We start from the raw sequence: 14,669 nt of genomic DNA, 5'->3' as shown, positions 1-14,669 counted from the left end.
CAAATAATTGAGTGGGAGAAAAATATTTCTAGCACTTTTATGTGTAAGGACTTGTATCTGGGGGATATAAAGAACTGCAAAAACCCAACAGAAAAATGAGCAAAAGAGGAACAGTCTAGTAACAAAATGAGGAAAAGACATGACTTTCCAAAGGAGGACATGCTAATGGTCAATAACCACTTGCAAAGGCATCAACATCACTTAGCAGGGAAATAAAGCAATGTAAACTCACAGTGAGATACCATTTCGCACCCTCTAGAACGACTAGCAAGGGAAAGACTAAGTATGCTTAGCAGTGGGGATAATGTGACACAACTGGTACCATACATTGCTGGTGGTTACAGAAAATGGTATAGCTACTTTGGAGCCATTTGGCAATTTCTAATGAAATCAAACACATTTCTATCCTATGATTTGTCAGTTCTACTCCTAGGTATTTAATGAAGAGAAATGAAAACATATCCACAAAATTATGAATTCAAAAGTGTTCATAGCAGGCTCATTCCTAGTAGCTAAAAATTGGAAACAATAAAATCTCTATCTACAGGAAAATGGATAAATTGTGGTGTGTTTGCAGTTCTGAGCAACTGATACACTTAGCCACACAGATGAGTCTCAAAACCACTGTGTGGAGAAACCAGGCATAAATGAACATATACTATGTGGTTTGTATGAAGTCCCTGAAAAGGCAAAACTATTATACCATGATAGAAATCAGAAGATAATTGTAGGTTGGAGAGGAGGGAAACCGTTGAAGAAAGAATAGGAGGGAACTTCCAGAGGTCCATGCAGATGTGCCATGTCTTGTTTTGGGTATGGTTACGTGGGTGTAGACAGTTGTCACTCATCACTGGACAGGACTCTTTTTTTTTTTTTTTAATTTATGATAGTCACACAGAGAGAGAGACAGAGAGAGAGAGAGAGGCAGAGACCCAGGCAGAGGGAGAAGCAGGCTCCATGCACCGGGAGACTGACGTGGGACTTGATCCGGGGTCTCCAGGATCGCACCCTGGGCCAAAGGCAGGCGCCAAACCGCTGCGCCACCCAGGGATCCCTGGACAGGACCCTTAAGACTTACCTGTGCCATTATCAAACGTTTAATTACAAATACTTTATTTAAAAAAAGATTTTATTTATTCATGAGAGAGAGAGAGAGGCAGACACACAGGCAGAGGGAGAAGCAGGCTCCCTGTGGGGACCCTAATGCGGGACTTGATCCCAGGACCCCGGGGTCACGCCCTGGGCCGCAGGCAGACACTCCATCGTGAGCCCCCCAGGCACCCCACAAATGTTTTAAATTAAGAAAATTTAAAAACTAGTAAACAGGTTTAGGGGAAGAATGTTAATGCAAGTACTCCTAGGTGCTGGGTTATACTTTAGGATATGGACGGTGAAAGAAAGTGTAAGATCAGGTCAGGTGGGTTCCTTCTGTCATCTGTAGTTTAACTTTGTTTCAACTTGCTAAGCAACAGGTTTTAAAATTTGAATATTTAATTTCTTAGAAGCTTAACATCACATTGCCCTATCATTATAGTGAAAAGTGAGAGTGAGAGTGAGAGTGAGAGAGAAGGGGGAAGGGGAGGAGAGAGAAAATGAGTCAGATAGGAAAGAAGGGATTATGAAAGATGTTTTTGTAAAAGCCATTTATTATTTTCCTTATTATGAAGTTTACAGTGGACCCTCCCAGTGGAATCCTTTGCTAGTGAAGCTGCTTTATAGCGAAGCTTTGTTCTCGTCCCACCTTGGGTGGGCCAGGGCTCTGAGGATGCTTGGGCCTGGGCTGCAGGGCTCTAGCGAGCTCCCGTTGAGGGATGTGTGAAGACGGGAGCAGAAGGCAGTAGGGGCAGGGGTGAGCAGCACAGACCCCGACTCGCTCGCTCCAGCCTGCTCCATGACCACGGGCTGCGTGACCCGGGCCAAGGCTCCCGCGGGGGAGCGGGGATAGCAGTTAGGAACCTGTTGCCTTTCATCCAGACCATGGTGGTTGGAGCCAGAGCAGGAGCAGGTGAAGGGGGAGAAAAGTGGCCAAATTCTAAGGGAATCTTAAAGGGAGGGCTAAAAGGGTTTGAGGAGTTAGGAGATGAAGTTTGGAGAAAAAGCAATCAGTGAGGACGCCAAGTTTTTTGGCTTGAGGAACTTAGAGGCTGGAGCCTCCATTTATTGACTGTGGCTTTTTTTTTTTTAAGATTTTATTTATTTATTCATGAGAGACACACAGAGAGAGGCAGAGACACAGGCAGAGGGAGAAGCAGGCTCCCTGTGGGGAGCCCGATGCAGTACTCGATCCCGGGACCCCGGGGTCCGCCCTGAGCAGTGGCTCCACTGTGAGCCCCCAGGAGTCCCTGAGTGTTACTTTTTACAAAGGAATGTCAGAGCCTAAGCTGCAAAATCTTTTGTCCTTTTCCCCTTGGTTTGTTGGTTTGGTTTTGTTTTTTATGTTTTTTAGGGCGTGGGTGCAGATGGTAGCAAGCATGGGAGTTGGCAGGCAGACCCTGGAGTCCAGCTAATGCTTACGGGACTGTGATTACCCCTCAGAGTTCAGTCCCTTTGCCATTAGGTGGTGTGGGGGAGGAGGAGGCAAAGTGCGATATTTTAGGATCTGACCGGAATTCCTTAGAAGGCATGAACCTTGGTCAAGTTGACATCTTGCTGAGGCATTTCCCTGGAACACTGGACCCAAAAGGTGTAATACCATTGTTGGCAGCTTTGTAAGAACTTGTCTGCAGAACTAGTCGGCCAGACGCTTTTTCCTCCTTAGTTGCCAAACACATTCATTCTCTTCTCTACCTCATTTAATTCCTATCTCTTTTGTGAGATTCTTAAATGCATGTTGCAATGTTTAGATACTGTTCAACCTTATTTCCATTAGTATTTCATTATTTAAAACATTGTACAAGAGGGGTGCCTGGTGGCTCACTCCATTAAGCATCTGCTTTTGACTCAGGACAGAATCTCAAAGTCCTGGGAGTGAGCCCCAAATCGGGTGCCCTGCTCAGCAGGGAGTCTGTTTTGCCTTTTCCCTCTGCTGCTCCTCCCGGCTCATGTGCTGCTCAAAATAAATAAATGAAAAATCTTTAAAAAAAAATGTACAGGAAAACTGAACAGGTTGTTTCCTTTCTCCCTTAAATTGTCCCTATTTTTTTTTTTAAGATTTTATTTATTTATTCATGAGAGACATAGACACAGAGAGAGGCAGAGACACAGGCAGAGGGAGAAGCAGGCTCCATGCAGGGAGCCCGACGTGGGACTCAATCCCAGGACTCCTGGATCACACCCTGGGCCAGAGGCAGGCACTAAACCTCTGAGCCACCCAGGGATCCCCCTTAAATTGTCCCTATTATTATAATGTTTCTGACGAAATGTAGTAAGAGGCACACTCTTCACTAATAGAACATTTATTCCTGTATCTGTGTGGTTCTTAACTCGGTGACTATATAGTGTCTCTGCACTGGGACATTGGAAGAGTGGAGAGGGAACCCTACTGACCAGGCCACGAGGATAGCACGTTTAAAATAAGACTCTTCTGGGCAAATCCAAGTGCCTGGTCACTATCTTCTGATGGTAAAAAAGCAGGTAGATTAAGGTTCGCTTCCTGTTTAAATGCTTGGACCTCACCAGGAGAAAGGCGCATACTGGAACAGAGCGTGGGAAGGACATTCCCAGCGTACTGCACGCTCACTGCCTGTCCCACGTCAGGTGGCCGTGGCCCCAGGAAGACACTCCTCACGTGAAAACCAGAGTGTCCTAAAAGAAATCAAGGTTATGCAAGGAGATTTAAGGACTCAATTGTCTGCTCCCGGGTTTGTTTTTAGTAGCTGTTAGTTTAGCTACAAGAAAAAGTAATAGCTTTAAACTCCAATTGCTTTTGTTTTTAGGACAAATACTGTATCTTTTATCCTTTCATAGGTCACATAAAGTGTGGCACTGTTCTGTCATTTTAAATGGGAAATTCAGGTGCTAGCATTTAGTAGCTCTTGGTGATTCTTTAGAGTAGAATTCAGTGCAAATGTATATAATACGTAGGTTATTAGTAGGTTGTTAGTACTCCACTTCACTTCTTAGCACAATGATGGAAAATAACACATTGGACTGATTAAATGAGGCTAAAGCATAAAAGAGCTATTACTTTTTCGCCACCACTTGTATCAGTTACCATGGAGAACACATTTTTTTCTTACATAGGAAGGGAAATGGTTTCTAACTTCAAGGTAAATAGTGGTAAACTGAATACTGAATTTTTATATTTTAAAATATAAAATACAGTTTTCCATATGCAATTTTCTCTAGTTTCCCTGTTATATATTGAGGAAATTTTTTATATGTGCTATGTCTTCATGATTTTTAAAAATATTCTATTTATTATTTGAGAGAGAGAGAGAGCATGAGCTGTAAGAGGGGCAGAGGGAGAAGCAGGTTCCCCACTTCCCCCCTCCCTGCACTGAGCAGGGAGCCCAGTGTGGGCTCCATCCCAGGACCCGGGGATCGTTACCTGAGCCCAAGGCAGATGCTTAACCAACTAAGCCCCCAGGTGCCCTATCTTCATGATTTTTAGTGGCTATGTAGTTTGCCTTTGTATGGCTATGCCATCACTTACTTCACAGACCTCAATAGATGCACATTGTCCTCAGTTTGTTTCTTTTTTAACATTTTATACACTACTGTTACGAATATCTTTGTAGCTAAGTCAGTGAGAGTGTATATGAGGTTTTTTTCCTTTAGGTTAAACTTAGGAGTGTAATTGTAAGGGCCAAAGGGATGCAGAATTTTAAGACTTTTGACATACATTGCCATATCATCCCCCAGACAGGCTTTACAAATTTAAAACTCTTTGGGTAAAAGTCATTTCCCTGCACCCTTGTAACTTTTAAATGAATCTTTGATAGTTTGATAGGTAGAAATCTTTTCTCACTAATTTATAAATTTTTTTCAGGTTATTAGGAGTACACGTTTTCTTTGTTTTTAACCATATATTTTTTCAGTGCTATATATACCTGCTTGGCTTCTTCCCCCATTTTTTTTATTACTTTGCATGCCCATGTATGCAAATGCTTGCATACTCCTTATATATTAAGGATATTCATCCAAATGTAATTTAAAATTCACTATTTTTTTTTTCCTGTTTGGACATATCTAGGGAAATGCAAATGAAACAGCAGCAAAGTAGCTCAGTACCCTTACTAGTAAAATTATTTTTTTTGGAAGCTAACAAATTTGTGTCAAGCTGGAACTCTTAGCTATCGTTTGTAGTGTTATAAACTGTTCAGTTCCTTTCCAAACAACATGATAATACATATTAAGAGCCATAAGAATGGACATGTCTTTGACCCAATAATCTCATACCTGAAGTTTACCACCAGAAAATAATTGAAAAGTAATGTTGAATGCCCCAAACCATTTATTGCAGCAAGGGCTATAATAATGACAAGTTAGAAACAAATTAATGAATTGGAGAGTAATGGTTAACTAAATTAGAGTCATCATTAAAGTATTAAGTGAGTGTTAAAAATGATTAGGAAGATTACAGATTGACATAAAAGGGTGGCCCTATAAAACCACTGAAGCAGAATATAAAATTATTTCAATTTTATGGTTGCAACTATGTAAAAATACACATAAAAAACCAAAACCTTGGAGGAAATATAATGGGTTGGTTTTTTGTTTGTCTTACCAAGTTGTGTGTAGAGTTTCCAAGGTTTGAAACTCACATTTATTGAGTGAGTACTGTGTGCCCATCTCACAACACTGTAAGACGGGACTGATGTTATTCTCAATTGACAGATAAACATAATTCTCACTTGACGGGTAAAGAAACTTAACTTTTTATTATGGATGTTTTCAAATATCTACAAAAGAAGCAAGAATAATAATGATGAGCCCCAGGTAATTATCACCTAGCTTCGACAATTTCAAGTTCACATTTTTAGTAAGCGGTAGAGTTGGAACCCATATCTATCCTACCCTGAAACCCATGCTTCTCATTTACAACCCTGTCTTGCCTCTTCATTTTGTCATTTAATGCTATTGAATAACTTTATGATGCTTAGTGTTTTGGGTAAAATAGACATGGAAAGGCATTATAACAGTGAGTTTTATAGGTTGGTAATAAGGCGGAGAAGGCACTCTCTTTTAACCACATATATTTTGTAATAAGCATTTTTAGTTGCAGTGTTCTGCAAGACAAAACTTGCTGATACAGTTCATCCTGTTTTTATAAATCTTTGACCCATTCATCAGACTCTGACCACTCTAAAGATAAAGGATTATGGTTGTATTGGTCTTTCTGACTGAAGTGGCCTTCTGCAGATTGAGAAATTGGCTAATTATTAACTACGGTAATGGGTATGTACTTGCAAGTTTCATCTGGTATCTTAATGAGCTTTAACCCTCTGAGTTCACTCAAAACATATCCTAGAATCGTTGCAATTTATCAGTTGTCAATAACTTAACTTTGCAGTCTGTGTATTTTTGCTTTGATAAATGTTTTGTTTCCCCCTGTCCTCACCACATCCTATTTCCCTGTTCATACGCTCACAACTCCTCTGTCAGTTACAGGATTTCATAGCAGCAGCCATAGATATAAAGACCTTTAAGAAAATTCCTCTTTTTTGAATTAACAGGACCATACTTTCTTGTCCATTTTTTCATGTGTGGGTGGGAAGTTCCACACTTAAATATACACTTAGAGGTGTATATTTAGACAAGTAAAGGCATACAGAAGTAACAATTAGGGACAGATAACCTTGTGTTTTATAGAACTAATTGATTTCAGACATCTCTTGTCCTGGGAGATCTTCTCTGAACTCTGAAGATACCCTGTGTCACCCTGTGTGCTTCCCCATCTTCCTCTATCTAGAGGGCACACAGGGCTCTGAAAATTGAGGACCTATGGCCTCATGGCCTTGTAACTGTAAACTTTACTAGAATTGAGCCCAAGAACTGTGTAATCCATTTAGATCCACGGTCATTTAGTCAGATTTTGCCTTCAAGAAAGAGGATAAATAGAATATTGCTTTTTTATCTACTGTGATTGTATCAAACATAGACTAGAAGTGTGTCTGACATTAGGGAAGGTGGTTGGTTAAGTATAGATTGGTAAAGCATAATTGGATATTCAGTAGTTAAATGAATGAGATTAGTGAAAATCTGCAGGGTTGTGTGGAGTCAAAAGAAGAGATGATCTAAGAAGAAAGAAAGAAAAAAAAAAAAAGAAGAAAGAAAGAAGAACCAAGGAGGTAGAAGAAAAAAAAAAAAGGTTGAACGCACAGCATTCCAGAAACGAGGGAGAGTTTTACAGTTAGGGTGCCCAGTACTGTGAGTACCTATTTGACAATTTGAACTTCACGTTGTCTTAACAGAGGTAAGAAATAGAAGTCTGATTGCAGGGCATTTAGGAGAAGAGGCTAAGTGAGGACACAGAAGCAGTGAGTGTCTTATATTCTCTGTAAACGTTCTGGAGATTACTTGTAGCTTGTATGTCTCTTGGGCCAGCCAGCCAAAGCTGCTTTTCTGGCTCCTGTGCTGGGGAGGTGGGGGGGAGGGGACTTGGGGGCTGTATCACACACTTTTTTTCTGATTTTATTTAAATTCAGTTTCAACATTTTTGTTACTAACTGTAGTCCAAAGAGTCTATGAAAAATGCAAATAATCGGCAGTTTTCTACTTTGGTTGGTTGCCATCACCTCCTGCCTTCTAGGGACACCCTGCATTTAATCCTGTGGCAGCTCAATATTACTATTTTATAATTGTCATTTTATTGCTCCCATTAGACTCTAAGCTCCTTAAAGCTCCTTGTTGTTATCACTGACTTCCCATTACCTAGCATAATGCCCAGCAAATAGCACTAAGTATTTGTTATGTGAATTATTAAATGAATAAACCAACAATTATCTGTCTCTTAAGCACAAAGTAATTCCAATCTGATGCTCTCACCGAATCAAAAAAGAATGCTTCAGGAAAGAGGGATTTATAAAGTGTCAAATGGCAGTAAGATCAAGATCGAAAACTGACCTTTGGATTTGGCTGTAAAAGGGCATTGGTTTTCGTAGGAAAGAGTGTGATAGCAAAATGTGGAGTAAGAGCCATATTTAAGTGAGTTGAAGAATAAACAGGAAGAACAAAGATATAAGCTTGTTTTTTTTGTTTTGTTTTTTAAGATTTGAGATTAAAGGGAAGAAACCATTGGAGAGAAACCCAGAGATTTGAGAGAGGGACGGTCATTATCATAGTAATTTTATGCATTTGATTTAAATATAAGTACTGTCACCTGCCTGTCAGCCTGGTTTAGTCCTCTGGTGCTTGATTTGACTGCCCCTCAGACATCGGGGGTTTGGCTCTGCTGTTCGGGGGCCCCCTGGTGGCCAATCTGAAGTGACATAAGTGGCAAAATGCGGATTGACCCGCTGCGCCTGTTACGCCTTATGTGAGTTCTTCTATGAGGATTAGATAGGGTGAGGTATGTCGTTACAGTACTTAGGGAGGCTTCGTCCTCTTTTATCTGTCAAAACTTGACACCTAAACTTACCACGAATTTGTTTCCATACTAGTAATTCACCATTATAAACCTTGAAAATTGCAGTCTGTCTTTGTTTTAGCTGCTTGCACATCACTAACTGCCGTCATTGTGTTCAGCTCTTGCTGTGCAAGGTTAGGTTTAGGTCCATTGTTCTACAGCTATTGGACCATCATATTCAGTTGGGGGTTGTGAAAGAAAAGCCTGAATTACCAAGCAAAAAAGATTTGGGTTATTACAAAAATAATCCATATTCATTATTCAACACAATAAAACTTTTTAAAATATAGAAAAAAATTAAAAATCATCCTTAATGACATTCTCAATGTTTTTTCTTCCTAGGATTTTTTTTATATTATAAAATATATATGAACAATATAAGGAGAACCAAACATGTTCAGCACAGTTCAGGCCCTTTGTGTACTCTTTACCTATTATGTCTCCATTCCTCCCCTTAAGGGACATATATGCTATATATACATAGCATAATGTATAAACTTGTCGAATAGGAATCACTAAGTTGTACACCTGAAACTAATGTAACACTGTGTGTCAACTATGCTCAAATTATAAAAATGTAAAAAATTCAATATTGATACCCAAAGTTATATATTCTTCAAATTGTTTCTTTCATTTAAAATTGTATTTGTGGTTGACTCAGTCAGTTGAGTGTCTGATTGTCGATCTCAGTTCAGGTCTTGCTCTCAGGGCCATAAGTTCAAACCCAGCATTGGGACTTGTATTTGTAAGATGTATCCGTGTTGACAAATAACTCTGTTACTTCTTTTTGCTGCCATATCTGTCTCTGAATATCCCATGATGAATATTCCATTCTCCTCTTTATGGACTTTTAGGTTCTAAACTTCTTTTGCTTAAAAAGTCTCCCATGATCATCCTTTTTTTCTTTTTTAAGGATTTTATTTATTTATTTATTTTTAAGATTTTATTTATTTATTTGAGAGAGCAAGAGAGAGAGAGAGACCAAGATAGAAGAGCACAAACAGGGAGGAGAGGGAGAATCTCAGCAGGGAGCCTGACTCAGGGCTCTATCTGAAGACCCTGGCATCGTGACCTGAGCCGCAGACACCTAACCGACTGAGCCACTTAGGTGCCCCTCTTTTTTTTTTTTTTTTTAAACATCATGATACCTCTGTAAAGAGAGATTTTTCTCTTCCAATAGTTGGTCATCTTGAGATACTGTTTAGTAAAGAAAGACAAGATAGAGTTTCTTTCCCGTCATTCACCAGCTTTTAAAAACAATTGCTAAAAACAAAACAAAACAAAGCAAAAACAATTGCTTAGTCACTTATGTCCTCCCAAGGTGATCACTAAGTGAGTTTGTTTTAGTTATCTTTATGAACTCCTGGGTTTAAACGTATTTGGTGTGTTCCAAATGATTATAGTAATCATTCTAAATGATGCTCAGATTGTTCAATTTGGCCAGTGGGAACCTCTTTAAGCTGGCTTCTGGGTTCTTTTGACACCATCCTAGTAGTTTTTGATAGATTTCTTACTTTCTGGTATGATGTTTCTGGTTCACCTTATACATTTCTTGCTCCAGACCTGAAATCAGCCATTTCTCTAAGGAGTTCTGGTCACATACCTATCATCTGTATAACATACCAAAGTCCCAGCCTCTCAGAAGGAAAGCAGGTGTTCATCATAACATTGTTTACATAGATAGGTTAGGCAGGGTGAGCCACTCTTATCAAGGAATGGTGGGAATCCTCCTGGAATCTAAATTCCTAGATGCCAGCCCAGGCTCACCTTGCAAGCCAGTCTTTTTAAGGACAGTAGTCTGAGGCCTGCTGTGTTAACTCTTTTCTGTACAGCTGCCTATTAGACATTTTGTGGTAATGAAGAGTAAGTAGAAAGTTGGTTAAGGAGTCAGGAGTTCAGAGGAGAGGTTGTGATGGGTGATAGTCATTAGCGCAGAGAAGGTATTGAGACCCAGTGAAGTCACCTAAGGAGTGAGCTTAGAGACTCAAGGACAGGTTGTTGAGCACAGAGTTCTGGAGATGAGGAGCTAGCAGAGGAGCCCGAGAGAGAGCACGTGGTGAGGCAGTACCACGTGGAATAAGAATCAAGAAGGTGTAGTATCCCTAAAGCAGATGATAGAGGGTTTAAGAAGGACGGCAAGGTCAGCAGTGTCAAATGCTGCTGATAGGCTGTGTAAGCTGAAAATGGAGAATTGACTTATCATGGCAGTGTGGAAGCTCCTAGGGACCTTGGAATATGCTATTTCAGTGGAGTGGTTGGGACCAAAGCTCCACAAGAGTGGGTTTAAGAGAAAATGGGAGAAGGAGCATAGACAATTTTTTCAAGGAATTTTGCTGCAGAGAGGAGCAGAATGGTTGGAGGGGCAAAGGAGCTGAGTAACAACATGAAAAAAAACAAAAAACAAAAACCAGCATGTTTGTATGTTGATGGAATGCTCCAGTACAGAGAGAAAAATCAATCACATAGGAGAGAAGGGGAGAATTGTTGGAGCCTGAGGAAGAAAAGGGGAATAAGACCTAATATGTAAGTAAGGAAGACATGGTCTTGCAGGGAAGCATGGACAGTTCATCCATAGTGACAGGAAGGTGGGCACAGTGTATAATACGACAAGGTGGGTTGATAGGTATGTTGCTAAGAGGTTGTAAGTGGAAAGGGTAGCATGGTCACCAGCTGCACTCCAGGATCAAGGAAGATAGGCTGGAGATTTAAAGAATGAAGAGGCATGGAAGAGTTAGCTTAGTGAGTGGACAGGGAGAGATGATTGCTGGGTATCACCTGGAGGTTAGTGGTCATGAACTTAAAATGAGACTTGTTTTCAGATGAAAGTGTATTTTTTTTTCTAGTTACTTGTAGCCATTGGGCTACTGCAGGGTAGGTGGTGATTCAACCAGTGGTTGAGTTCAGCTGGGCAGATACCTTAGCGAGGAGAGCAGTGGAATTAGTGGTGTATGGTAGAGTGATTTTAACCTTGGCCCACAGGATCTAAGCTGGTTAAGGAGGGAAGTGAAGAATGAAGCTGTAAAAATGTGGTCCCTACGATCATTTGTAGGTCCTGTATGTTGAAAGAATTGCTGGAGTAGTGCATTTAGAGGGAATAAGTAGAAAAATGGTAGAAACTAATAAGCTTAAAATTGAATTTAGGAAAGTGTGCAGTTACTGATAATGGGGAGGGTATGTGACTATAAGAATAGGTAACTGGGGTAAGGTGGAGAAATATAATCAAAGGAGGAGAGGAGGTCAAGGAGCCAAGAGGCCAGGGAATTGGAAGGATCATCCACACTGATACTGGAATCACAAGAATTATAGTCGGATAGATTATTAGATTTGGAAAGGTGACAATGAGCAAATCCTCAAGGATGATAAGAAGGACTGGAGATTACAGTTGTCATTTCTTGCCGGTTCCTCCTTTCTGTATACTTCTAGACTCCTTGTACTTCCATATGGACTTTTTATGATTTGAAACCTTACCTTTTTACAAAGGACCCTGTACTCTGATCAAAAGCCCTTAGTTGTGCCATGGTTTTGCTTAACTCTGCTTTTTACAGACACTGTTTGTTTTGTTTAACTGCTCTCAGCCACAGTGCTTGCCTTCCCCAGCAGCTCTCTTCCCCAGCAGATGGTTGTTTCCTGTTTATAGTCTGTAGGATTTAGTACATTATTTTTAAAGTATTAGTTTACATTCACTATTTTCCTCTCCTTTTTGTTCAGGCCGAGAACTTTATCTGTCTTTTTGACCCTGCAGCACTGTGAAAAAGTTCTTAGCAAGCTCTAGGGCCAGATCTATTTCATAAATTCCTTTTGAAAGTCAGTAATAATGAAGTAAATAGTGGTACGATTCCTCATTTTTAGCTTCAGTAAATATGATGCTCACTTAGGTGTACTTATATCAGGCACCATAGTTAATGACAAAAAGTTTAAATCACAACGAATTTCTTTGATCCATGTATTACAAAATGACTACTCTTATTTTTTTTTTTATTTGTATTGCAGAGAAGATTTAAAAATACAGAAGCAGTTCCTAGTTGTGCTCACAGATTGGCGTGAGCACAGATGACACAATCACTTCTACATTTTGAAGAGAACCTCAAGTCTCAGTTTTGTATTTTCTCTCCCTTCCAGTTCAAACCTTCTATTTTGGTCTTGGGAATTGGGTTCACAGTTAAAGGAAGGAGGCCCCAAAGCTACTGAAATAATCTACAGAGTAAAGAAAACAGGAAATTTAAAGGTGACTATAGTACAATGAAACAAATGCTTCCTTTTTCCTTCTCTACTAACTTGTCCTTTACATGTTATTAAATGCCATTTGATGTTAGTGTACTTAGCTTTATTTTTTTGTCTTTTTTTTTTCAGTATTTCATATAATTTATTGAAGAGAGTCTTTAGATGAGGATTTTTGGGGCTCTTTTGTTTTCTCCTTATGATTTCTTCTATTTTTATGAATTTTGTAGTTAAATGGAATACCAATATAAATAACCTTTATTATGTTTTTGATTCATAGTTTATATTACATTTGTTGTTGGCATATTATTAAGTTAATATTAATATATAAAAAATCTACTGAGAAAAAACTCATTTTAATTTTTTTCAGAAACTATGAGTGGAAGATCTCAGGTCCACATTTTTTGGGGTGCTCCAGTTGGTCCATTGAACATGACAGTATCACAGGAACGAACTTCTTTAATGTCTACTGAGAACCCCTGGAAAAAAATTCAGCTGTCATACAATCAACACTCTTTACATCTGAGGGATGAAACTCTTGAAGACTATCAAGTCTTAAAAGCTAATGGCCCTCCAGATCTTCCTAATGCTCATTTTTCAACAAATTCTCTGAGTGAACCTGTTCATGTGAAAGAAGACTTTATACATTGTGTTTCTGAAACACAGACCGTAAAATCCGAGAAGAGTCCCCCTTCGGGGGTGAGTGATACAACTAGCTCCGATGTGCAAATATGTGGATTTAAGGGCAAGGCTCAACATTTAACTGAAGAAGAAAAGTATCAAAAGCTTTTCAGCGAAGATAAGAAAATTACAGACGAACAGCATAAAGATCAGTCAAATACATTTGGCCAAAACTTTCAAAAAAACTTCCTTCAGTTAGATCATAAGTGTACAGCTAAACTAGATTTGGTCTCTAGTACAGAACAAATTAATGTAGGGCCAGGAGCTGTTGGGACGAAGTATGTACCAACAGAGCATCATGAGGTACAAAACCAGCGTTCAGAGTTCTCTTCCTTGGAGACAGAAGATAAGCCAAGGTCTGAAGCTGTTAGAAAGGTCACAGACCTTAAAATATCTACTGATACTGAATTTCTTAGTATAATGACTTCCAGCCAGGTTGCTTTTTTATCTCAAAGGAAGTCTAAAGGACAGAACTCTATAAATAAAGGGACTGTAAACATGGAGAGCAAACCAAAGGCAAGTCACAGGGAAATAAGAATAATTGAAGATAATTTGATTCAGCCTAATGATGACTCTGCAGGAGGATATGAAAGTGGACAAAACCAAGCACATTCCCTTGAACTCTTTAGTCCTGTTTGTCCTGAAACAAAAAGTAGTGACACTCACATGAAACCTGATAAAGGTCTTGAAGAAAATATAGGATCTCAGGAGCTTTTCAATTTTAAAGATGAACTGCCACCCAGTGATGTATGCATTGAGCCATATGGCTCAGGAATGCTGTGTTCCCAACTCAATACCTTCCACAAAAGTTCTGTTAAAAGAAGTTGGATCCCTGAAGAGAAGTTGGGCCATTCAAAAACTCTGCCCAGAGTCCTCCAACCATTCAAGAAAATTAAGTTGGTTTCCAATGCAGGAGATCCTACTGCAGCAGAGAACCAGAGAGATGGGAAGTTTAGGGGCATTACAAAAACATCTTTAATAAAAAATTGTGATTCTAAAAGTCGGAAGTATAATTGTTTAGTCATGGTATTATCTCCATGCCATGTGAAAGAAATAAATATAAAATCTGGACCAAATTCTGGCTGTAAAGTGCCTTTAGCAACAATTGCAGTAACTGACCAGTCAGGAATTAAGAAGAAGGTCTCTCTGTGGAGGACTGCAGCATTTTGGGCACTTACGGTGTTTCCCGGAGATATAATTTTGCTTACAGGTAAGGTCATCACGGGATAGTGCCAGTTTGAAGCTGTAGGCTTCTCCCCCT

The 14,669-nt window shown here is 39.6% G+C and overlaps 1 protein-coding gene and 1 long non-coding RNA gene across 6 annotated transcripts in view; one reads left to right on the top strand and one right to left on the bottom strand.

Moving 5' to 3' along the window:
• The window catches only part of SHLD2 (shieldin complex subunit 2), a 77,665-nt gene that overhangs the window by 32,076 nt on the left and 30,920 nt on the right, over positions 1-14,669 (top strand). For all 4 annotated transcript variants that reach the window (XM_041748604.1, XM_041748603.1, XM_041748605.1 and 1 more), the window contains exons 4-5: positions 12,629-12,734; positions 13,098-14,618. In XM_041748604.1, the coding sequence (XP_041604538.1) occupies positions 13,103-14,618 (1,516 nt within the window). In that variant the 5' untranslated portion in view covers positions 12,629-12,734; positions 13,098-13,102. The remainder of the gene's footprint in view (positions 1-12,628; positions 12,735-13,097; positions 14,619-14,669) is intronic.
• The window catches only part of LOC121487189, a 28,216-nt gene continuing 14,813 nt past the window's right edge, over positions 1,267-14,669 (bottom strand). Inside the window, exons 4-5 of one of the 2 annotated variants that reach the window (XR_005986785.1) lie at positions 5,669-5,843; positions 1,267-3,744 (exon numbers count right to left, since the gene is read on the bottom strand). This is a non-coding gene — a long non-coding RNA (uncharacterized LOC121487189). Of the gene's footprint in view, positions 3,745-5,668; positions 5,844-13,064; positions 13,207-14,669 lie in introns of those variants that run through there. The other variant, XR_005986784.1, reaches the window with a different exon arrangement.

The sequence above is a fragment of the Vulpes lagopus genome, chromosome 3, assembly GCF_018345385.1.
Source record: "Vulpes lagopus strain Blue_001 chromosome 3, ASM1834538v1, whole genome shotgun sequence".
NCBI lineage: Eukaryota > Metazoa > Chordata > Mammalia > Carnivora > Canidae > Vulpes > Vulpes lagopus.
The sequence above is the reverse complement of the archived record's forward strand: the minus strand, read 5'-3'. Positions and strand labels throughout refer to the sequence as shown.